This window comes from Talpa occidentalis, unplaced genomic scaffold, assembly GCF_014898055.3.
Source record: "Talpa occidentalis isolate TD23 unplaced genomic scaffold, MPIMG_talOcc4v2.1 talOcc4.12, whole genome shotgun sequence".
Lineage (NCBI taxonomy): Eukaryota > Metazoa > Chordata > Mammalia > Eulipotyphla > Talpidae > Talpa > Talpa occidentalis.
This window is the reverse complement of record NW_023601212.1, coordinates 80,992,160-81,017,685: the sequence shown is the minus strand read 5'-3', so window position 1 is coordinate 81,017,685 and position 25,526 is coordinate 80,992,160. Positions and strand designations below refer to the sequence as shown.

At 43.3% G+C, this 25,526-nt stretch overlaps 1 protein-coding gene across 10 annotated transcripts; it reads left to right on the top strand.

Annotated features, from left to right (window-relative positions):
- Nucleotides 1-40: 40 nt before the first annotated feature.
- STAG3 (stromal antigen 3) lies at nt 41-25,100 on the top strand. Of its 10 annotated transcripts, none has more exons than XM_054693648.1 (34): nt 41-254; nt 983-1,162; nt 2,094-2,196; nt 2,588-2,704; nt 6,322-6,418; nt 7,633-7,709; nt 8,029-8,233; nt 8,880-9,031; nt 11,649-11,722; nt 12,527-12,650; nt 13,126-13,224; nt 14,014-14,093; nt 14,403-14,510; nt 14,753-14,867; nt 15,029-15,134; nt 15,295-15,398; nt 15,665-15,757; nt 15,871-15,960; nt 16,215-16,415; nt 16,509-16,579; nt 16,683-16,770; nt 17,217-17,297; nt 17,363-17,470; nt 17,602-17,770; nt 17,884-18,020; nt 18,800-18,901; nt 19,417-19,565; nt 19,802-19,930; nt 20,027-20,184; nt 22,064-22,235; nt 22,478-22,579; nt 22,876-22,948; nt 24,337-24,408; nt 24,653-25,100. In XM_054693648.1, exons 2-34 carry the CDS (start codon nt 993-995, stop codon nt 24,659-24,661), a joined length of 3,735 nt encoding a protein of 1,244 aa, XP_054549623.1. In that variant the 5' UTR covers nt 41-254; nt 983-992; the 3' UTR covers nt 24,662-25,100. The 10 variants fall into 10 exon arrangements, with proteins under 10 accessions (XP_054549623.1, XP_037362874.1, XP_037362873.1 ...); XM_037506977.2 differs by having other exon boundaries at nt 22,475-22,579; XM_037506976.2 differs by having other exon boundaries at nt 20,027-20,193.
- The last annotated feature ends 426 nt before the right edge of the window (nt 25,101-25,526 follow it).

Here is a 25,526-nt window from a genome sequence, read left to right as displayed (position 1 = left end):
TAAAGCCGGCAGCATCTTGCCCGAGTCCACGTGATTGGGCTGCGCACCGACGACCTCGTGGCAGCACGAGGCTGCCGGCGCGGCGTGACTAACGTGGCGAGCGCCTGCAACCACACGCCCAGGACCCGCGACAATTCCCTGCCCTGGACCGAGCCGTTGGGTTTGCGCCTGCGCACAACGTGCCTCGTGCCTTCCCGCTTTTTTCTGGATTCTTCCGCGGCGGGAAAGGAAAGCGGAGGGCGTCTGTGACGGAGGTAGGCTGATCCTAGAAGCCTGTGGGACGAGCGGCCGCCACTTTTCCTCAACCCTGCTCACCCAGAAGTCGCTCAGACAGTGAGGCACCTCTTTGACCTATAAAAACTCCGTCTCCTCACCCCTATTCCCGACCCTGAGGAAGGAGCCGCCCTCCTCTCCTCAGAGGCCGCTAACCCCACTCCCAGTGCCCAAGAGACGGCTCGCCTCCCCTCCCCCCACAGCGGTTAGACGTCTCCTCAGCGCAAAGAAACTTCCCCTAAGGTCCATCAGGGATAGCGCCTTATGGGAAGAAGAGAGAAAGCAAGTTTTTTCCCTTCAATTTTTTAAACTCCTTCAGCATTTAAACGGTCCCGTTCTCAAGGCCCCTCCATCCCCAACTCATGAAGAGCTTCCCACTGCATTCCGTGTGGAATCCGTTCTCAGCCTTGTCGAAACGGAAGTCTGGGCGCTTTTACGTTTTATGTCTGTAATGTGTGCGCTGTTTCCCCGCACCAGCCAGTGCACACCAGAAACCTCCGGAGACGCCCTGCTCCGTGCCTGGAGAGCGATTCCTACCCCTGGTCGGTGCGGCGAATGGGGTCTTTACTACCCCACGCCTTAGGTCAAGACTGGCTCATTTTTCGTGGGGTGTCCCCCTTCCAAAGCAGCTCCCTTGGAGAGAAAGAGGGTGGGGCAGATGGAGAAGTGGGGTGGCGCATGGAAGCCCTTTTCTCTCTTTCTCCCCAAGCTGGACGACCATGCCCACCCTGCGGTCCTCCTCCCGGCTGCATAGCTCCTCCTCGCCGAGCAGTGTGTCCTCGCCGCTGCAGCTGGGGGCGGCGGGCGGGCCGCGGCTCTTGTCTGCGTCTTCTGGTTCGTCTCTCGGTGTGCTCTGTGATGACAGGGACTCGGACCAGACTTTGGACGGGTGAGTGGGGTTGGCGAGAAATTAGGCAACTTTCTCCAGTCTGGGGGTGAAGATGAGAGAACGTAAGAGATGCTCTAGTGGTTTAGGACACTGACCCCCCCTCCAGCTTTGCCATGCGTGGTGGAGACATCCAGAATAACACATCCTGTTCTAAATCATCCAAGTTATCTAAATCTTTCTGGAACATCTTCATGTGCTCAGTGTGTATACCCTCTGGTGGGAGCTGGGAAGCAAGGGAAGAAGAGTTCTTCTTGATAGTTACCTGACAAATAGTACATGCACTTTTAGTTGGATTCCTGGCCTTCGCTTATTTGGGACTCAGATTCCTCTGTTCTTCTCTGTTGGGTTTATGAGTTCATTCTGTGAGGAAAAAAATAGTGTATCTTTTTTAATCTTTACAGATCACAGTGTCATACAAGATCTCATTTAACCCCCTAGTGATTTTGACTGCCCTTCTGAACTATTCCTGCTTTTGTCAGTGCTGCTGTTGGGAACCGTAGTTTATCTGTGTTAGACACTTAGCTCTCATAAGTGACGGGTGATTGTTTCATGGGGTGAAATTTAACTGCAGGTGCATGTTAATCTGTCTTTTTTTTTTTTTTTGAGCCACATGATTTTTTCTCCACAGCAGAGAGCCCTCTGCCAGCTTAAGTGAATATTACTTGATTCTTTCAGTCATAGAAAATATTAAGAAAGAGTTGACCTTCACCCACCTCAGTGCCTCATTTTTCTTCTCCATTGCTTCAATCAAGTGAAAGTTTTCCTTTGTTTCTATTTCCCTGGTAACAATAAGCTCATCTCAAAGAAAATGTAAATATATTTTTCTCACAGAGAGGGGCCACGGTTAGAGACAAAGAGAAATTATAATGCAACTGCCCTTTTACATAAAGGGACTAGGTATTGTATCTAAGAAGAACCATCTCCCTCACAGGGATAGTGAGTCTTTGTCAGCTGATGAAGGCAGTGACTTTGAAGATAGCTGGAGACGCAATGTGAAGAAGAGAGCAGCAAAACGACCGCTCAAGACAACCCCAGTGAGTCAGTTTTGTTTTGTTTTGTTTTTGAACCTGGTCTGGGAAATGGCAAAAAACAAAACAAAAACAACTCAACTCAAAGAAGCATAGGCAATGTTAAATGAAGGATAAAACTTAAAAAATGCGAAGGGATGAAAGAAGAAAGAGGGCAAATTTTGAAGAAAAAAGAATAGGAGGAGAGGATAGCTGGACATAGAGGAACAAGAATGGAGTTAAGGAATTTTTAATTGTAAAATAAATTGTAAAATAAAAAAATACAATTATTTCAGATTGGAGTCAGAAACACTGCTATGGTATTAGCAGTTTAAGTAAGCCTACTTGTGTGATAAAACCAAGTATTTACTTTGCTTTCACCTGTAAGAACCGTTTCAGATCTGTGCATCCTTACTAGGTGGCAAAACAACCAAAGAAGGGGTCCCGAGTGGCACGTGGTCATGGTCAGAAAGAGGCAGAGCCACCAGCCAGTGATCTCTTTGATGCTGTGAAAGCTGCCAAAAGCGACATGCAGGTAAATGAGAGTCTCACTTGTTTCTGGATACCACCTCACCCTTTGTAGGGGGGAAATATTAGGACAACTGTCTACAAATTTGATGTAATGTGGATATTTTATAATATACTGTAGTGAACATGATGTGTATCAGGAAAGATAGTAAGACCTTTGAGTGATACAAGGTGAGCTTGGATGAGAGAAAATGTTCCTAAAATTATCACAGAACAAGATCCATTTTGCCTTTGTTGATTAGTGGCGGAGGCAAGGAGACACACTGCATGATCTAGGGAGGAAACTTTGATATGGGTGGCAGCTTGTTCAGCCCTGTCACTTTTTTACTCCACTTTGACAATTATACCTACTTCTTCCCTCTCCCTACATTTCTTTTACTATAATTTTACAATTCTCATGCCATCTCTAAGTGTATAAGGTTTATATGGTAGTTTAAATTTTTTTAATGATCATTTAGATTTCTCTGAGCTCAAGAAATGAAATGTTAATAATGCTGTAGTGGCCCTTAATATATAATCTTCCTTTCACTCTACCCTTACAACCCCCTCACCACTCAGAGGTAACCACTAGACTGAACTATCTATTAATCATCCCATGTCTTTCATTGTAATTTTATCACCAATGAATGTGTCCTTAATTTCTATAAGTAAATGGTTCTTTATATAGTATTTTATAGTTTTTACAAGTGTTTTAAAAGTTTCAGCCATGTGGTATTTTTCTATTTGTATTTTTATTTATTTCTAATTTTATTGCATTGTAGTCAGACGATGTAGACTTTTGAAAACTATGGAGACCAGATTTATGACTTAGAATTTAGCATCAGTTACCAAAATATTTTACACATGCTAAAGAGGATATATGTTCTCCAGTTGTTAGGTACAGTTTTGCCTTGGGTGAGATCAAAAGTGTTAATAATACGTTAGTATTTCTACTAGTTTTATTGTTCTTTGTATTTTTGTCTGCAATCAATTACAGAGCGAAATGACTTTTTTCGATTACTGTTTTTGTATTAAAGCCCATCTTTACCTGAAATATTGTTTTGTTTCCTGGTAGCCTGTACTGTAGATGTACTAAATTTTACTGTTAAATACTCATGATGCTTTATGGTTTAAGACAAATTGTTTTATATTTAACATACCTACAATAGCTTCATTTTTGGTTAGAAATTGCCTAGTGTCTTTTTCTGTCCTTTTACTTTCAACCTTTCTGTGTATGTTGGGAGTCTGTCTTTTATATACAGTATTTCTGGATTATGTTCTTGAATTAGGTTGCCAATCTGTCATTTAACCACAGAGTTTGATTCTTCTTTATTGATTGTCACTGCTGATATATTTGAATGTTTCTACCATTTTATGCGCTTCACTTTACCTTACCTTTTCTGTTTCTTTTTCTCCTTTATTTTCTTACTTTTGCATCTCTAGTGTCTACAGTGGCCTACCCACATTTTAATTCCAGTTTACATGTACTTTGCATATTCAGTATTTTAGTCCTGTCCACTCCCCCTTCCCAACAACTTAGACATTACTGTTTTATAGTGTTTGTTTATACTTACCTACATATTTATCATTTTCTTTGTTCATCATTCCTTTGTCCTCAAATCACAAAACTTCCATACAGAATTTTTTCTTGCTGTCAAGTTTCTCCTTTAAATTTTTCTTTAGTGTTCATTAACATGCTCATCTTTTCTTTGTATAAAATTTTTTATCCTTGTTCTTAAAGATTGCTAGGTATAAAATTCTAAGATGACCTTTTTTAATGTGCTGAAAGAAAAGAGATTATTCCTTGCCTTCTATTGCTATTCTTTATTGCTGCTGAAAGTCACTTAGCTCATATTAGCTAGTACAACAATTTGTAGTGATGGAAATCGTCTGTATCACTATTGCCTAGAACATTATCTTCTAGCCATATGTGGCTATTGAAATACTGAAATTTGACTGGTATAAGTGAAGAGCAGAATTTTTATTTGATTTCTTTTTAATAGCTGCATGTGATAGTGGGCTAATGTATTAATGCAGAGATAAGTTGTAAATGTTTTCCTTTGTAACTTAAATGCAAATCCCTGTGAGTAATCTCCTTGTGCTATGACTGTTTTATCTGGTTTGCCTTTTTTGCTTTTATGTTCTGATATTGTATGGGATGTTTTTACCTGTAAAACTTCTTTTTATTTGTCATGCTTGTGATCTATTAACTTCCAGGCTTCAAAGACTGGTATCTTTCAACAACTACAGAAAATCCTTCTCAAATAATTGCCTCTTCCTCGTTCTTTACCTTCTGGAATTCCATTAGGCATCATTAGAACTTTTCTATTCTTTGCATCTTTTATTTTTTTTTAAAGATTTATTTATTTATTTATACAAGCACTGGATATAGTTAGAAGCGCGGGGAGCATGAGAGAATTCACCAGAGCCAGAGCGGGGAGCAGAGCAGGCAGAAGGACCGAAGTACACTGCTGAGGGGAGCAGCAAGCTGGCAGCAGGAGAGGTCTGCGCGCCATGTGGGACCCTCCTCTGGTGGCCGGGGATCAGCTGGGGATTGAAATGGCGCTGCAGAGGCTGCGAGCAGCTTCACAACCCAGTGCTCAACCGCTGCGCCACACCGGGGAGGCCCTCTTTGTATCTTTTAATTGTGTTGATAAGACCTCCTCTATAATCGCTTCCCTATGGAAATTATTTCTCTTTGTCTTTCTTACCAACATTTGGATATTTCTTTGGTTTCTTTTGCTCTATTGTTTTCTTATGCATTCATTGAAGTTATAAATATTATTTATTATATGTTCTGTATCTGTAAATTTTGTTTGGTTCTTTTTCAAAATCATTCTATGTTCTAGCTTCTCTTTAATCAAAACTTTATAATCTGTGATAACCTTAATGTCTAAAATCTGTTACTATAATTCTCCTGATAATTACTATGAGCTGCTCATTTCCCATGGAGCTCAATGTGTTGGAATTCTTTGGGGCGTGAATGAAGGTGGGTTTTTCAGAGAAGAACTTGTATTTGATTCTGTGAGTTGCATGGGAACACTCTGCAATTATTTTTAATTGAATTTTCTACTTGAGATTATTCTGATGATGTAGGTAGTATAGATGTTGACTCAGGTCCAGATCTGAGAGATGCCTTATGGTTCTAAATTCTCAAGGGAGAATTCTTTTTTTTCCTCCAACCCACACTAAGAGCATAACTAGCTAGTTATCTTACTGTCCTCTTCTGACCTACAAGTTTATTTCTCATTCTTGGCTTCCTGAGGGTGACTCTTTACAGGATCCAGCTTTATTCAGGAGCCTCCTTTGGACTATTTGTCTTGAAAAGACTGCGAAAAGACTGCTGGTTCTGTCCCCTTTGCTTTTCATCCCTTGCAGCAATCTGGACAGAAAGGCAGGGTTTGAAGGGTTAATGTAAACCCTAGGTTCAAAAAGTCAGCTCACTTACATTCCAAGATTGCTACCTTCACTTAATTTCTTGCCTATATGAAATTTCTGTCTTTTTTTCCCCATGTTCAGTAGTGTATTTTAAAAGTTGTTTTTAATATTTTAATCAGATGTTTACATGCTTCTGTTAGATTTTCATATGTAATTTCTAGTCTGTCATATTGTCAAAAATAGAAATCATCCGCATTGTTTTCCTAGTCTCTGGTAGATGAGTGGCTCGATAGCTACAAGCAAGACCAGGATGCAGGATTCTTGGACCTCATTAACTTTTTCATTCGCTCTTGTGGATGTAAAGGTGAGGAAAACTGCGACCTCTTTCGGATCCCCATACTTTTGCTCCTATGTTATGAAACTTTTTTTCACTTAAATGAGTAGGTAGGGCCTCCCTGGTGGCACAGGCAGTTGAGCGCTGCACTGTGAAGCTGTTCGCAGCCTCTGCAGTGCGGATTCGATCCCAGGCCCGCCTGGTGAGAATCCCACATGGCGAAGCAGACCTCTCTTGTCGTGCCCGCTGCTCCCCTCAGCAGTGTATTTCATCAGTTTGCCTGTTCTGTTCCCTGCTCTGTCTCTGGTGAATCCTCTCACCCTCCGCTATATCTGGCCTGTACCCCAGCTCTTGTATAAATAAATCTTTAAAAATAAATGAGGGGGCCTCCCCTGGTGGCTCAGCAGTTGAGCGCTGGGCTGCATAGCTGCCCCCAGCCTCTGCAGCACCAGTTAGATCCCTGGCCACCAGGGAGGGTCCCACATGGCACGACAGACCTCTCCTGCCACGCCAGCTGCTCCCCTTAGCAGTGTACTTCGTTAGTCTGCCTGTTCTGCTCTCCGCTCTGGCTCTGGTGAATTCTCTCGCCCTCCCGCGCTCTGACTGTACCCAGTGCTTGTATAAATAAATAAATAAATCTTTAAAAAATAAAAAAAATTAAAAAAAATGAGTAGGCATATGCATTTTCAAAATAAAAGGTGAAGGGAAGGGATAAGAAAAGTTGCACTTATTTAACTAAATTTTTGATTGGTAAATAGGGAATTGATCCAGGAGGGAATTATGTTGGGGCAGTCATGCTAATGTGAAAATGGGCCCTCACACACACTTTAGTCTTCATTTCTCTAGGTGAAATTATCCTTTATTTTCTTATTTTTTCTCAGCCACTTTGTCACATTTTTCACTGAAGTTTCAGGTTCCCAAAGAGTATGACCTAATTTATTGGGGCAGCTAGTCTCAGGCAGGTTTTATTATAAGAATCCAGAATCTGTGTGATTTTACTGCCTTGTTTTCTATTTGTTTTTAACCATAGTTTTTCACTATTTGATTCCTTCAGGTGTTCTAGGGAGGTTTCTTCTAGCAGATACACAGTTAGCTGGTGGCAGATTAAGGCTAGGGTTTAGGTTTTCTAATTCCTCACATAGGCTCTTTTTAGAAGGTTCCCTGTTCATCTTAAGTTGTATATGTAAATGGTCATGGTGTGCTGTTATTTTTCTTATACATGTTTCATCTTTTCCATTCCTTAGGCACTGTGACCTCTGAAATGTTCAAGAAGATGTCCAACTCAGAAATCATCCAGCACCTAACAGAACAGTTTAATGAGGTGGAAGAAGAAAATCAGGAGCCTCTTGCCCCTCATATTTCAAAATACAAAGTCCACTATTCCCTCTATGATTCTGGGAAGTAGAATAGCTTTTAGAAGGAGGAGCTGAATATCTTGGAGGACAAAGAGGACTGATATATCTAAACATGCTTCTAGAGTTGAAAATACCTGGAAATGAGGAATAACAAAAATATATTTTTACTGTATTAGTGGGTTTTGACATCCAAAGTACCTACGGTTTTGCAGACCTGGTAATATCTAACTTTTTTTCTTTAAACCTGGTAATAACTTTCTCATCCTTTTCATAAATCCTTTCTAGGACTCAGGAGACTATCCTCTGACAGCTTCAGGTCCATCCTGGAAGAAGTTCCAAGGCAGCTTCTGTGAATTTGTTAAGACATTGGTCTATCAGTGTCAGTATAGCTTCCTTTATGATGGCTTCCCTATGGACAACCTCATTTCCCTGCTCACTGGCCTCTCAGACTCCCAAGTCCGTGCCTTCCGTCACACTAGCACCCTGGCTGGTGAGCACTTATTTTCATTTGTAAATGCTCTATTGGGAATTGATTAAATTTTCTTTTTTTCTCCAGTCCTGGGTCTTCTCTCCTACCTGGGATCATAACTGTGTTTCAAGGTCATGCTGCTTTTATACCTAATCTCAAAACAGTTTCTCACTAGTGGAACTGTTAAAAGGAGTGGGAGATTTTAGGATTTTAGGGTCGCCTGGCTCTACTCATTTTTTTTTTTTTTATAGTTTTTTTTTTTTTTTATAGAGGCATGTTTTTATTTATTTATTTATTATATTTGTTTGTTTTGTTTATACATGCACTGGGTACAGTCAGAAGCGCGGGAGGGTGAGAGAATTCACCAGAGCCAGAGCGGGGAGCAGAGCAGGCAGAAGGGCTGAAGTACACTGCTGAGGGGAGCAGCGGGTGGCAGGAGAGGTCTGCGCACCATGTGGGATCCTCCTCCGGTGGCCGGGGAGCAGCCGGGGATCGAACCGGCGCCGCAGAGGCCGCGGGCAGCTTCGCAACCCAGCGCTCAACCGCTGCGCCACCGGGGAGGCCCTCTACTCATTTTTATTGGACTTTGTTTCCTTCTTTTCTGAACTTGTCCTCCCTTCTCTGACTTAAGCAATGATTCCTTTATCTTGTTTTTCCTGACTCAAAGCCATGAAGCTAATGACCTCCCTAGTAAGGGTTGCCCTCCAACTGAGTCTACACAAAGATAACAATCAGCGTCAGTATGAGGCTGAGAGAAACAAGGCACCAGAGCAGAGAGCACCAGAGCGGCTGGAGAGCTTGCTAGAGAAACGCAAAGAGGTGAGTTGTTCCCTGCCTCTTCCCTCCTCCCTCCCCCAGCTTCCAGCCACTGTTGCTGCAGCCCTGTCAGTTGCCAAGTACTTCTCTGTAGTAAGGCACCAGCCCCCCAGCAATCTTTCAGATCATAAATAATAGAGCCCAACAATGGTTTAATAGATCCATCCTGTCAGAGGTCATGCTCACTTGTTTCTGGCATGTGGGCCAAATAAAGCATTTCTAATTTAGAGTAAATTTTAGTGTTCTCTGTAATTCTTCGCTCAGTTTCCATTGTCTGCATTCATTATCAGAAGTGTTTAAGTGCTATAACTGCATCTCCTGCGAGGAGTTAAGTTTTGACTTTTTTGTATAGTATTCAGGTCACTGCTGCATGCTGTATAACTGAAGACTAACCAGTAACAAAGGAGGCCAAGTTTTCAATGAATGGAAGGGGCACAGACCATTCAGCCACTTAAATCCTGTTTCAGTTAGTTACTACCTTTATGATCTTATATAATTTTTCTAAGCTTCAGTTTTCTTTCCTTTGAAAAGGGGATAATTCTACCTTTTTGTTAAGATTAAATGAGATGAGGGCCTCCCCGGTGGCGCAGCGGTTGAGCGCTGGGTTGCGAAGCTGCCCGTGGCCTCTGCGGCACCGGTTCGATCCCCGGCTGCTCCCGGCCACCGGAGGAGGGTCCCACATGGCGCGCAGACCTCTCCTGCCGCCCGCTGCTCCCCTCAGCAGTGTACTTCGGTCCTTCTGCCTGCTCTGCTCCCCGCTCTGGCTCTGGTGAATTCTCTCACCCTCCCGCACTTCTGACTGTACCCAGTGCATGTATAAACAAACAAACAAACAAATAAATAAATAAAAACATGCCTCTATTAAAAAAAAAATACTTTAAAAAAAAAAAAGATTAAATGAGATGATAAATGAATTGACTAGCCTGTTATATAGTAGGTGCTTGCTTTGTTTTCTTTTGAACTTACAGAACCCCAGAGGACATAAACTCTAACAAAATCTTTTACACTGATTAAACCTTCAAACAGCCATACCCATTATGAGACTTAATGTTAATTTCCCTACTCTCCCTTAGTATCTGAGGGGGTCCTTCATCATGCATAACTATATAAAGGGCTTTAACCAGCCCTCACCAAAGATTTCTTTCATGCTAAATCATTGTTTCTCTCACTCTCTTTCGTTGTTTTCACTGTCAGTGTGATCCTAAAGCTTCATGTCTGAGATCTTAAATTACATACACAAGTGTGAGTCTGTTTTTGGTTTCTCTAGACTCTTGCCTCATCAATTATCATTTCTCCTTTTGTCTTTTATCTCTCCTTCCCCGCTGTTTTCTTCTCTCCACTTAGACATGTACATAGACCTTTGAATTGTTCTTTTACTCCTGTCCTCTACATGCTAAGCAATTTCTATCCATGCTTTTAGGGTAGTGTTTTATTACTACCATAATATCCAGCTGAATCTTTTTTATTACCTAACATCTAATCCCATTTTTATTTGAAATTAATCTCTCCAAACCAGTGTGACTTTCTAATCCCTGTTAGAGATTTCTCAATCTTCCTTTTCCAAATTTATATAGAATTTCATACTGATAAAACTTTTATCCCCTATACTTTCTCCTTTGTTTTCTTTTAAAATGAAATTTTTAAGCATTCAAAACATAGAAACAGAGCCTGGTAGAATGAACACCACATACAAATTATGTAGATTTGGCAACTAATATTTCACTATTTTGCTTCATCTTTTTTCTCTCTTTTGCTATTTTATAGTGTTTAGACATAATGTTATTTCAAACTAAAAATTTAAATGTGACTTCTAAAAAATGGCGTGTTCCTACATAATCCCAACATCATTTTCAAATTCCAAAACATTCATGATTCCCTGATATTTTTGTAATCCCAGTTCATATTTCAGGGTTTACACAATGCCCTTTATAGCTGGTTAATTCCAGCCAGGATTTAATTGGGTATTATGCATTGCATTTGGTTGCTATGTTTAAATCTCTTTTAATATTACACGAAACTTCTGTCTCCATTTTCCCCCAATATATTTATCTATTGAAGAAGGTCAGTTGTCTTACAAATATTTCTTTATAATTCTGCTTTCTTGGTATCTGTTATTTATCAAATCCAGAGTTTCTCAGTAGTATTGACAATGAGGGACTATCCTGGTATTACAGGATATTAGCATTCCTGGCCTTTACCCACTAGGTGACAGTAGAGCCCACCCAGATATGACAAAAATATCTACAGATATTGTTGTTTTGTAGCCAATTATGCTCCCAGGTGAGAGCCACTTCATTCTTTTTTTCACTAGTTCCATTTTTATCAAACAAACTGCATTGGTTAAAAATTCATTTTCCCAATTATAGCAAAAACATATGTAACTGCCAACTAGAACCTCTGAGTAGCCAGAGGGCCAAATAACGAGACAAAAGGAGATTATTTTTTCCAAAGAGAAGTCTCTGAGGCATTAGTTGACTGTACACCTTCTTCCAAAATTTGGTTTAAAAGGGAACATATAGGACACTAGAGGTTCAGACTGTGTTCTTTTATGAATAGAAAGTGTGCAAAGTCCTATTATTGGGGTCTGTGAGAGAGTGACCTGTTTCTTCCTGTCCTCCAGCTCCAAGAGCATCAAGAGGAGATTGAAGGGATGATGAATGCCCTCTTCAGGGGTGTCTTTGTGCATCGGTACAGGTGAGTTAACAGATTTCCCTTGTTGGAACAGCTGGTCCTTGTTTATGGTGTCTGTGGAAGTAACAGGGTTCCTTCCTCGCCCTTATTTATTTGGTTAGTCCCAGAGCTGGAGCACAAACTCTAACAGCAAATGTTTGAAGTTAGTAAGGCTTAGTTTATCCCCACCTACAAAAGGATCTTGTAAACGCCTCTGGGAGAGAACATAAGAGGATAAGGCATTGCTGAATAGTAGTCTGTTCCACCTTTGCCCAGGACTTCCCCTCCCCAACCCTTTGGGTGGAGACTTGAGAGGACTAGCGCAGAGAGCCAAAGGCAGGGCTTTCTGAGGGATGTGTGCAGCATGGAAAGCCTTTTCCTAGCCTAACCTGTTATTTCACTGTGCTGAAGGCAAGGCACTTTTATACTGTTTACTGAACTGATAGAATTAAGTTAAAAAGAATATCTGTATTTGTTTCTCACTCTTACTTAGAGTTCAACCTCTGTCTTTCCAGAACCTTCCAGCTGGTTTAATATTCATTTGGAGTAAAATTAAAACACACACACATCCACACACAGTTTGGTAAACAGTTAAGTTACCTTTCAAAATCAGTTTTTAAAGGGATGCAGAGGGTAAATTTGTCCAGTACATGGCTGGTTCGACTAGTTTATGGGCCGGTTACAGAATGAAAACAGTTGCTTTATATACATACATACACAGGTATATAATATATTTTCTTCAAAAATGGAAAAGACATGGAGATATCTGGAGGATGGAAAATGAGTTTGGAGAGAAGATGAAAAGAGTCCATTTATCTCTCTGCCTAGGGATGTCCTTCCTGAGATCCGTGCTATCTGCATTGTGGAAATTGGGTCTTGGATGCAGAGCTACAGTACCTCTTTCCTCACTGACAGCTATTTAAAATATATTGGCTGGACCCTGCATGATAAGGTGAGGGGGAGTAAGTCTTCTTTCACTTTATGCTCTCATCCTCTTCCCTGTCCTAGGATTCTTCAGCTTTTCCTGCTACTTTATATGTTTAATTAGTTTAATCAGTGATCAGGGTATTGAATCTCAGAACTTCCCCCAAACATTGGGGGAGGTAGCATAAAGTAGAAGAGAGAAAGACATATCCAGGAAATAGAATGCCCCAAAACCGGAGGAGAGAGAAGAAAGACTTTCCCATCAAAAAGACAAAATTTTTGATGGATTGGTAAAAGAAGTGTGGGGTTGGTAGCCAAAAAATCCATTTCATCATGATTGCTGAATTCTACTGTAGTTCAAAAATGGTTTCTTAAAAAACAAAAGATTGTCAGAGTTCCTGGACTAGAGGACATAGGCTTAGAATGAGTGATTTGAAAGGGGAGGGTAGAAGCCCAGAGATGAGTAGAGGAGCAGTCAGTCATATCTTCATTCTCTTCAACAGCATCGAGAAGTCCGTTTGAAGTGCCTGAAGGCTCTGAAAGGATTGTACAGCAACAGGGATCTGACCGCACGCCTGGAGCTCTTTACCAACCGCTTCAAGGTAAAATTGAGACAGTGTTGCTGGGTTGGGCACTTTGTTTGGATCCTTTGTCCCCCCTTATGTCTTCATTTTTATTGCTCTCATCTGCCTATAACTATCCTTCTACATCATCTTTAACATCCCCTTTTTAGGAATCTCTAAAATTCTTTTTTTTTTTTTAAAGATTTATTTATTTATTTATACAAACACTGGGTACAGTCAGAAGCGCGGGAGGGTGAGAGAATTCACCAGAGTCAGAGCGGGGAACAGAGCAGGCAGAAGGACCGAAGTACACTGCTGAGGGGAGCAGCGGGCGGCAGGAGAGGTCTGCGCGCCATGTGGGACCCTCCTCCGGTGGCCGGGGAGCAGCTGGGGATCGAACCGGCGCTGTGGAGGCTGCAGGCAGCTTCGCAACCCAGCGCTCAACCGCTGCGCCACCGGGGAGGCCCTCTTTTTTTTTTTTTTTAAGATTTATTTGTGCATGCATACAAGAGCTGGGGTACAGGCCAGCGATGCAGGGGTTGGGGGTGGTGAGAGAATTCACCAGAGACAGAGTGGGAAACAGAACAGGCAGACTGACTGAAATACACCGCTGAGGGGAGCAGCGGGTGAGACAGGAGAGGTCTGCCACGCCATGTGGGTATCTCCCTGGCCTGCCGGGAATCAAACTCAGGATCAAATTCATGCTGCAGATTGCTTCATATTGCGGTGCTTAACCCCTTGTGCCACCAGGGATGCCCCGGAACCTCTAAAATTATAAAGGAACATGATGTTTGGGGATGGTTACTATGAGGTTTCTCTTTTCTGCAGGACCGAATGGTTTCCATGGTCATGGACAAAGAGTATGATGTGGCAGTGGAGGCTGTCAGATTACTAATACTTATCCTTAGGTGAGTTCTGGGAATTGGGGAGGTACCATCTCAGATTTTTCCTTCCAGTTTTACACAGGTCCTTCCAGAGTCCTGTCTTTTCACCTATCCAGGTGATGTACAGTTTGAAAGATAGAGGCCATCTCTGACTTGCAAGATCTCTGAGAGGAAAATTTTCTCTCTTCTCTAACTTTCCATCTTTCCCTGTCTTCCATTCTTCATTTAAAAGCTACTTGTGAGTTAATCCTTGTTTTTACTTTGTTTTAGGCCTCAGCTGTGCTAGAAGAAGATATCCATCCCCACCTACTCTTTCTCCTTTTCTCTTGGCAGGAACATGGAAGGAGTGCTGACAGACGCAGATTGTGAGAGCATCTACCCTGTGGTCTATGCCTCCAACCGAGCCCTGGCCTCTGCTGCAGGGGAGTTTCTGTACTGGAAGTAAGTGGGGCTCATTCCTTCTTTTAATACAGCCCTAGGTGGTTTCCTCTCCCTCATGTGCTGCTGCTCTTCCTAATGACTCCCCTTACCTATTAAGTGTCTTTTGGTGTCTCCTTTCCCCTTCCACTTTTTCAGACTTTCTTTAGCTCTACTTCTCTTTTCCATTTATACCTTTCCTTGAGCTGTTCCTTCCCTCCATGGTGACTGTTCTTCTTATTTCCGCCCCTGCTTTATTTTACCAGGCTCTTCTACCCTGAGTGTGAGACAAAAACCATAGATGAAAGAGAGCGACGCCGCAGCCCACGTGCCCAGAGGACTTTCTTTCACCTTCTGCTGTCCTTCTTTGTGGAGAGTGAGGTAATGTATGGAAAGGAGCTGTCTGGCTTTTGTGCATAAACCCTGTGGGTAGTGAAGTCTGGGATCTGGCACTCCAGAAAGAAGAAAAGCCATTCATCAGTAACCACTTACCAGAGTTTTTCATATGGTTTCAGTATCTTACTGTGCCCCTTCCTCCATAGCTCCATGACCATGCTGCTTACTTAGTAGACAGCCTGTGGGACTGTGCAGGGTCTCAGCTGAAGGACTGGGAGTGTCTGACAAGCCTGTTGCTAGAGAAGGACCAGAGTGAGTGTGACATGGTCGGAGTAGGGGGGATAAGGGGAGGAAAAGAAACCAGCAGATTTCTTTCCTGACTTGTAAAAATTGTAGGTGTCGTGGGCAGTTGGGAAGACTTGGAGGTAGAGGGTGGCTAATTTTTCATTCTGTTTTTCATCCTGCCACCCAGACTTAGGCGATGTGCAAGAGAGCACACTGGTAGAAATTCTTGTGTCCAGTGTCCGGCAAGCTTCAGAGGCTCACCCTCCTGTGGGTCGAGTCACCGGGAGGAAGGTATGACTTGAGTGGGTTAGGTTGGTTAGCAATGTTAAAACCAGACAGTTCATCCTTAAATTCAGTTATCCTTAAGTTGGGTTAAGGTGCTCCTCCTTCTGTCCCTCAATCTATTTCCAGAATAAAGGAAATCTGTAGGGACCTGCTGAATTCTCTCTTCCTTCCTAGGCAATAAGATTGTAAAAAGATAGGACACACACACACTCCCTCTAAACTCAGTGTTTTTCCACTCCTTTCCCCCAACTCCCAAATGACTCTAATTCTAGGGCTTAACCCCTAAAGAGCGTAAGATCCAAACGGATGACAAGGTGAAGCTGACGGAGCACCTCATCCCTCTGCTCCCCCAGCTTTTAGCCAAGGTACGACTACCCTACCATTTAGCATCTGGAAAGGAAATGGTCTCGATGAGGAATAGGAATAAGAATTTGCAGTATATTAGTTGATAAACAGGTCTCCCTCTCAATCGCCACAGTTCTCAGCCGATGCAGAGAAAGTTGCTCCCTTGCTGCAGCTTCTCAACTACTTTGACTTGAACATCTACTGTACCAGGCGCTTGGAGAAGGTGAGGAGGAAGTAAGGTATGTTTCCTATATGTCGCTGCTCCCCGGATAGGGCCCAAGGTTATACTGCCAGTTTCTGGTTCTTCTCAAGCCCCTGGGTTCCAGAAAAATTTGTAAGCCTTCCTTTTATCAGACTAGCTTATCCTAGAAGTCTCATACTTTCAACCCTGCTTATTATCTCCCCATTCTGCTCCACTCCAGAAGTGTCCTCCCCACTGCTTCCCCAAAGCACTTCTCCCACTTTGTTTCCACTCAGCATCTGGAGCTGCTCTTGCAGCAACTCCAGGAGGTGGTGGTGAAGCATGCTGATCCAGCAGTGCTGGAGGCTGGAGCTCATGCCCTCTATCTGCTCTGTAATCCTGAGTTCACCTTCTTCAGCCGGGTAGACTTTGCCCGCAGCCAACTGGTAGATCTGCTGACTGACCGCTTCCAGCAAGAACTTGAAGAGCTGCTGCAGGTAGAAGTAGGGATGAATGATGAGACGCTCCAAACTGGAGTCACAAAATGGGGAGCATGGAAAATCCCATTGTGGCCTTTCTTTCTTCCTCAGTCATCCTTCCTAGATGAGGATGAGGTATATAGTCTGGCAGCCACTCTGAAGCGCCTCTCTGCCTTCTACAAGTGAGCAGCTACCTCCTCCCCACTTTCCTGTTTCTCTTATTACCTGTAAGATTGATTCCTTTTGTTCTGTTCCAATGTAATGTTTCTTTCTCTTCTTCCCAAGTGCTCATGACCTAACTCGCTGGGAACTCTATGAGCCTTGCTGTCAACTTCTCCAGAAGGCTGTGGACACAGGAGAGGTTCCTCACCAGGTAAGTCAACAAGTTAGAGACATGGAGGCAGGAAAGGAGTCTGTATGGGTCCTGGGTCCTGTCTTAGGTGACCAGTTCTTCCTGGCAAATCCAGTCCCTGAGGTGCAAACACAAGAGAGGAAGATCACATGTTGTTCCTTCCTTTCTGCTCTTAGAAGGTGCACTATACTTTCCAGTGCCTGAAAACAGCATCTTCTTTAGTTTCCTGAGAGTCAAGGATAATATTGAAGGATTCTAGATTTCAAATAAGTGTGAAGTATAGTCTTCTCTGAAGATTGTCTGAAATCAGTTCTAGCAGAAAAGGAATTGGATTTCCACAATCTCACTTTTTCTTTACTGTTTTTGTGTGCGGCCTGCACGTGCACACCTGTTTCTCCCTCTCCCTCCCTATTTCCCCCTCATTCTCCTGACCCACCCCTCATTTTTCTAACATTTGGTTGTTACAGGTGATACTGCCAGCCTTGACGCTTGTCTATTTTTCCATTCTCTGGTCACTAACCCACATTTCTGGATCAGATGCTTCCCAGGTAAGTGTGGATATGAGTGGGGGATAAGAAAGGGGGAACCATTGGTTTCATTCCTTCCCCTCAAGCCATTGTCTTCACAGAAGCAGCTGTTGAGTTTGAAGGGCAGAATGGTAGCCTTCTGTGAGTTGTGCCAGAGCTGCCTCTCAGATGTGAATCCTGAGATCCAGGAGCAGGTGTGTGTTACTCAAGGGAGACCTTGTAGTCAAGTCTTCCCCCATGGTCTGAGGAAACCCATTCTGTAGCTATGTGATTTCTATCTTGGTCAATATCTGTCCTTTTTAAGCGTCCTTTTTCTCCCCAACAGGCTTTTGTCTTATTAAGTGATCTACTTCTCATCTTCAGCCCTCAGATGATTGTAGGGGGACGTGATTTCCTTAGACCCCTTGTCTTTTTTCCTGAAGCCACTCTCCAGTCTGAGCTAGCCAGCTTCCTCATGGACCACGTCTTCATCCAGCCCGGCGAACTGGGCAGTGGTACAGGGACCATATCTGGGGCTCAGAATAGTTTGGGACTTGGGCAGGATATAGGTCAGGAGGCCTTAATCTGTGATTCTGATTTTTCCCATTCGGCCTTTGATACCTGGCAGGTGATTCCCAGGAGGATCATTTACAGATAGAGCAACTGCACCAGCGGCGCCGCCTCCTGGCTGGCTTTTGCAAACTGTTGCTTTATGGGGTGCTGGAGATGGACGCTGCCTCAGATGTTTTCAAACACTACAACAAGGTGCAGCTGCACACAACCCTGACTTCATTTGCTATAATGCTACAGAAAGGAGAGTGGGGGAGATGAGGGTGAGATAAGGGCATCAAGCTTAAAGGAGGAAGAGGTGGGGACAGGATTTTAGAATAAAGGGACAAAGTGATTTAGTAGTAAATGGTTATAGGGGAGAAACTGTTAGGAGGAAGAAATTCTTTCTAGGGGAAATATCTTACTCTTCCTTTTGTACGTATACATAGCTGTATATGTACGTATGTATATTTTTCCTGTGGTGAAACCTAGTCTGTAGAACAGAGTAGTGTATCAAAGGAAAATAAAAAGAATGGAAATGGGTTCAGGACTCACAAGATACCTAGGTATGTACCTTAGTTTCCTCAACCTGCCATTAGTTAATTCTGTTTACTGAGTACCTGTTACATACCAAGCACTGATGCAGGCACTACAGACACCAAGAACAAAGACAAATGTTCCTGCTTCATGGAGCATCCATTCTAGTTGGGGAGAGACAAATGGCGGTGGCCTCAGTGCCGGAGGAGCGTGGGGGCACTGGCAGTCTTTGTCTAAGAAATGGGCTGAGGATAGGATATCTGCCCTTTTATTTTCCTAAACCCATTTCTTCTGGGGTTTGCACAGATTGGCTAGTGATGAGATCTTTGTCTGAGTTGTTTTGTGCTTAGATTCCTGTTTTCCTACTGAAAACACTTTGGGAAGGAGACATGATTAGGGAAGGAAGAAACTAAACAGTCTTCTCCTATGGTCAGACATCTTAATTTCCTTTCCCTCAGTTCTACAATGACTATGGTGACATTATCAAGGAAACATTAACTAGGGCAAGGCAGATTGACCGAGGTCATTGTTCCCGAATCCTGCTGCTGAGCCTCAAGCAGGTATTCCCTTCTGCCTGGAGTTCCTGAAATCTATGACATACCCTCTCTATAGTCCACATTCTGTCCACCACTAGCCATTTAGAAAGTGAAATCTGTAAGAGCAGGAACTTTATTATTTATGTTGACTCTTACTTTGTGTGGCAGTCTCTTTCATAATTAGTAGATCCATAGAAAGTCTTTTTTTTAACCAACAGGGTAATTTCCACCTCAACCCCAGAGAAAGTCAGATATCAGGACATGGGAGCACCAACAATAAAATAATAAAAGAATTCCTAGTTTTCCTCATCCTCCTTCAATTACTAAGGACTTTTTTATTTGTCATTATTTTAAAGCAGGGTAAAGGTTCTTTCTGCTGCAGAGAGTCAGGGAGAAGGGGCAGTTTCTTGGGAAGAAAGAATAGAAGTAGCAGAGAATATCCCAAGTCCTTTAGAATTTCTGGGAAGACAAGGGAACACTATGCTTCTCTATTTTCACTTATTCCTCCCTTTCCCAAATGCACCGTGTCTCCTGGACAGTTATACACAGAACTGCTACAGGATCAGGGGCCCCAGGGCCTGAATGAGCTTCCAGCCTTCATCGAAATGAGGGACCTGGCCCGGAGATTTGCCTTGAGCTTTGGACCCCAGCAGCTACAGAACCGTGACTTTGTGGTCATGCTACACAAGTAAGGAAGCACTGGTTGAGTGTCAAGTTGCTTGAATCTTCCTAAGAGAGCTGCATGGGAGTGCTGGGTGTGAACTCATTAAGGAAGATAAGCATGTTCAGATACACAATTAGGTTGGTGGATGGATGTGCTCTGGGAGATACCTGGGGATGGGGGAGGGTGTGCTGGGACAGATGCCTCAACCCTGGAGGGAAGTGGAAAGGAACTAAGTTCCTAAATAGTTTTGCTCCACCAAGGGAAGGCATCAAGTTCTCCTTGTCTGAGCTGCCTCCAGCTGGCTCCTCTGACCAGCCCCCAAACCTGGCATTCCTGGAGCTCCTTTCAGAGTTTTCCCCACGCCTCTTCCGTAAGGACAAGCAGCTACTGTAAGTGAGTGGGTGACTAAAGATGTGGATTAAGGAAGAAGGGCATGGTAAATGCCCAGTGACCACCTCAGCCTCTTCATCCCACCCTTTTCTTAGACTCTCCTACCTAGAAAAGTGTCTAAAGCATGTCTCCCAGACACCTGGCCATCTCTGGGGTCCAGTCACCACCTATTGCCATTCCCTCAGCCCTGTAGAGAGCACAGTAGAAGCCATCCCTCAGGGCCACCCCCGCTCCAAGAAGAGGCGTATTGAAGGTATTGAAGGTACAGTGCTCTGTGTGTGTGTGTGTGTGTGTGTTTGGGAGTTGGCGGGGGTGGGGGGTGTCAGTGTGTAGATGTCAGGGGGCTCAGCACTACTTCTTTTATCTGCTGCCAAGGTAAGCAGCATATGGTCTTTTGCCTCCTTCAAACTTTTGCCTTTGGTCTAAAAAAATTTTGAGTCCTTTGTGTCATTAAGTTTATCTAGGTAACAAAGTTTATCTTAAATTTAAATAGCAAACCTCTGTGAAAAATCAAGTAGAAAATAATTAAAAACCAAAGATTGATCTAAGAAGTCTGTACAATTAGAATACCTTTCTGACACCTCATAGCTATTTTCCTAATTTAAAAGATTTCTATACAGCCTTCATGGTCTTTTATCTTTAGATGACTACCTGTCTTTTAATATACCTAAGGTTTTTAAATTTCTATAGTGGTATGTTCTGTACCCCAGTTTCCAATAGGGATGTGTGGAGGCTTCCCCATACCACCCCATACCACCCCATACACCAGGGTGTCCAAGAATGCCACTCAATTCTGATTCTATCCACCCAGAGATAGCCTCAGATTCCATAGCTAAAGGATTCAGTCTCCCAAGATTGCCTTTCACTTCAGATGCTGGTTGCAAGCCCCAGGCTGCCACCTTGTTCCTGACCAACCAGCTGCAGACTAAGGTTACCACTACCCCTTTTCACATTCCTGCCAACACTTGTTATTGTCTGGCTTTTTAATTTTGTCCATCTCCCAGTGGCGATGAATTGGTATCTCATTGTGGTGTAAATTTGTGTTGGCCAATATGTAATGTTGTTGCATATCTTTGCATTGTTGACTATTTGTAATATCGTCTTTGGGGATATTTCTGTTATTCTTTTGCTCCTTTTTAAATTGGGTTGTCTTTTGTTGAATTACAAAAGTTGTTTTTATATTAGATATAAATACTTTATTAGCTATATGACATACAAAAGGTTTCCCCCTTCCTGTGGGTTATCTTTTCATTTTTTTGGTGGTGTCCTTTTTAACACAAAAGGTCTTCATTTTGGTGAAACCCACCTTACTTATTTCATGTTATTAGTGTTGTTGATGTTATAGCTTAAGAAATCTTTGCCTAGTCCAAAGTTTGCCTAAACAGAGGGTTTGCAAAGGTCCACTAAAAAAGATGGGTTCCATTATTCATTCACTAGATATTTATTATGTACCTTGTGCTCAGTCTACAGAATGGGGGGAAAGACTAATGTCTGTTTCTTTAGAGAGTGTCAGGTAGTGAGTGATACATGCTAGGGGGGAAAGCATGGAAGAGGACAAGAGAATACTGGTGAGGTGGGAATTGCAGCCTTATGTGGAGTGATCGGGGGGAAAGCTCACAGAAAACGTGAGTGTTGGGCAAAAAACTGGATGTGGATATAAGATAGAGGAACTGAGGATGACTCCAATGATTTTGGCCTAACAAGTGGAAGGATGGAGTTAACGTCAACTGAGATGAGGAAAGCTGTGAGTGAGATAGTCAGGGCTTTGGTGTCCCCCTGTTCATTTAGTTGGAGACATTGGACAGTGTCTAACTGGGGATGGGAATATGTGTTCATCTGTCACTCTATGTGAGTTACATGTTTACATTTCTTTCCATCTTGTTTTCTGATCTATAAAGCTTCTTGGATAAATTCTAGATATAATTCTATAAGTCTTATATTTTAATATATAGGGCTATCCATTTAATATTATAGGGTTATGCTCATTTTTTAGTCCTAACATAATAAGGCCATGTAAGTTTTCCATTCTCTTCATTTTTTCCCTTACAAAATCTTGAACAGGTTATGAAAAAATAAAAACATCTGTGGCAGCACTTGGGCTACTGTTAATATGTGCATCTGCTTCTTTGCAGGCCCTTCCAGACAGCACAGAGAGGACATCTCTTCACCCCAGGAAGAAAGCGTCCAGCTGAACAGCATCCCAGCCACACCCACCCTCACCTCTACAGCTGTGAAGTGTCGGCAGCCCCTGGCAGAGCTAGAAGAGATGGAAGAAGAAGGCTCAGAATCAGAGTTTGCCCAGAGGTGAGGACCAAGGGCAGATTCTGAGGGCTGTTTCTCAGTCTGGAGTCTTGCACTCTCCTTGCTGTTTGTGTTCTGTTGTTCCCTCTTGACACACTCCCTCATCTTGGGTTCATCTCCAACTTTTTTCCCTTTTTTTTTTAACTTTAAATTTCCCCTATACTAAGTTGTGTTTTCCCTTTAACAATGCCCATCACCTCCCCTTTTTCACCCTTTACTTTTATCCTCTACTTCGTTCCCAGTAGCCAGCGCCTTTCAGGCACCCAGAGGTCAAGTTTCTCAAGTCCACAGCGTGTCCAGACTCCACTCAACCCTTCAGGTCCTGGTCTTGGCAACCGACTGACCCGGTGAGCTTTCTTCTTCATCTGCTGTCTTCACATCAGACCTCCCACCCACTCTGATGGGATTCTCCCCTTATCTCCTGCTTCTTGCCTGGTGCTTTGGGGCTTGTTTTAACGACAGAATACTTCCAGGGTAAGTGGACCCCTAGTGTGTAAAACTGATAGAACTAGAGCTGCTCTTACTAAAGCAAGAGTGGGAACCAAGAGCCCTGCTCTACCTGCTGCCTTCCTTGAAGCCTCTGAGAAACTCAGGGGTCCTTAAAGAACAATTTGGAAACCTCCACTACTAACCGCTCTACCAGACTCAGCCTTATGGAAGAGGACGAAGAAGAGGACATTCAGAGGTTGTCAAGTGACGGATGGCAAGTCGCACAGGTGAGTGACCCCAGCATTGATGTTCCCTCAAGAATCAGAATCAGATATGAGAAAGAAATGAGTGATTCTCCTCTGTCAGTCATGACAATGCCCTCATCTCTGAAAGCTGTTTAGGATTTCTTAAAAAACTAAAGTAGGGATATTTGCAAGTCGCTATGCACTTTGCTAAGACTTTTATTTAAAGGAATAAAAATAAGATGTTTAAAATACCAAAAAGGACTGGGATTACACTTCTCACAATCCCCAAGTAAGCTTTAATCTGAATCTCCTAGGAATTGAAAGAAAGCCTATATTTAGGGATGAAAGGACATTAAGTTCAACCTTGCAGCCTGTTCAGACTACTGTCTCCCCTTTCTGCCCCAGCTGACCTGTTTCCCTGGAAGGAAACACTGCCGGTCAGGCAGGAAAGCATGACATTCAGTCCCACCATTGTCAAGTTAGCTCCTTAGCCCTTTCAGACTCCTCTTTTTAAAAAATTGTTTTTCTCTAACACTTTTTGGGGGATTGGCATTGGCTTACAATAATGCATATGACTTGGGGGTATAGGTTTACACCTCTTCAGATGATGTTACAGTACCATGTTCACCCATCATCACCCACCATAGACTGTTGCGCGCCCCACTTTGATCTCTTCCCCCCACCCTCCTCTTTAATAGCCTCAATTCTGCATCCTTTTTTTTTTTCATTTTTCTAGGATTTGTTTTGATTTAGTTTTGTCTCTTCCTGTGTTTTGCCTCTGGTATTTGTCTTTTCTTCTGAATTATTTCACTTATCCTGATCCCCTCCAGTTCCATCCATGTTGTCAAAAATGGCAAGATTTATTTTCTGGCTGAGTATTTCCAGCTTTACATGTGGACATGTGCTGCATCTTATCCACTCATCTGTTGTGGAGTACTTAGTCAACCTTCTCTACTTTCAAAAGGAGTTTTTACATGAAATACAAATGAAAACACCTTATAAGCAGAAAAGGGGTATGTCTGCTGCTGTCATTCTGGTTCCTTCTCTGCTCTGTGAGGAGGGAGAAAGTTCAGAATGTAGCAGGGGAATGATGGTCTGGTGCTCAGAAGGCAAACCAGACAATGAAATCTTCAAACTAGAGACTAGAGAGCAACTCCTTAGAATGAGGAGAAAATCCAGTTCTTTGGTCCCAGACTGAAGAAATCTAGGGGGCTCAGTTGGCAGAACAGGAGAGGACGGAGTTCTCTGATGGCTTTGGGATGTCTAGGCCTAAACATCTGTCTACCCTGCCTTGGCTGACCTTCCTTCCTTACTGCTGCAGTACATAGGGCCCCGGCATTTGTCTCTGTGAGACTGGCAAGGGAACTTTGTTGCTTGTGATGTGCTGGGAGTGGGACAAGACCTTTCTGACTTTTGACCCCTCTCTCTAGCAACTGAGTGGCCACTCTTCCCCCAGTGAGCATGGCCTGGATCTCTTAGATTCTACAGAATTGAATATTGAGGTGAGTGTCCCCAATATTGACTGCGAAGGTAGTTTAGGAGGAGTTGATTATCTCTGGGAGATGCTGGCCATGTACCTGTCAAATATTGGGAAAGGAAGGCCCTGGCCCACCTCCCCAGCTGTCTCCAGAGCTTTAGGAGTAGTGCTCAGGGATGCAGGAGAAGTTAGAATTGGAAAACCTGCAGTCATTTGCCCTTTGGCCTGTCATTTTATCTCTGTTTTTTCTCTTCACTTTCTCATCACAGGATTTCTGACAGAACGTGCGCTGCTCCCCGTCTCCTCTCCCCACCTCTATGACAGGACTACTTAGAAAAGAAAAACAGGAGAACAGAGCAAAAGGAACCATTGCTTTCAAGCCTCACCCCTGGTCTCTGAAGGGAAGGAGAGGAGGTCTTGCCTTCCTAACCTATCTCTGATGATGTTGGGATTGAGAATGAGAAGCCTTAGTTTCCTCACCCCACCAATACCCCACCTTCATTTTTCCTGACAAACCATGGCTCTGTCCCTCTGTTTGAGCAGAGTGCCTATTTCCTGCTGTCTTTGGGGGTGGGGGGACATGACATGAGTACTGGAGGGGAGCACTGCCTCCCCGTGTTGAATGTAAAGAGCCTAGTCGTTTTCCTATATTTTTGGAACATTTTCCCAGCCTCTTTTGTGCCCTAATGTTTGGCTCATTAAACATGTTGAACATCAGCTGGTTCACAGGGTGTGACTTGAAATTGTTCACCTGATGGGAGTTGGGTTCTTTGCTGGTTTATTAAGCCGCTCTGCCTGGCCCAGTGGCTCAGTGCCACACAGCCACCCTAGATGCTATATCTACTGTCCCTCACGGCTATATTGCTGAGTAACTGCAAGACTGGGTGGGGCAGAGGCATCAGGGAGACCAGGCTGCCTTTGAGAAGTATATCTACTGGAAACAGTTGGAGCTGAGGAGAGCAAGTATTACTCTGGTCAGCTGCTTATCCCACCTATTCTGACGCCAGCCCAGGGCCATATGTCCTGGCAGTTCTGTCAAGGATGCTCTGCAGGGGTGATTTCATGCCTCTGTCTCTTCTCTCAGTGCCGTCACCATCTCTCACCTACACTGCCCCAGAACCACCTCTGGAAACTCTGACTTGT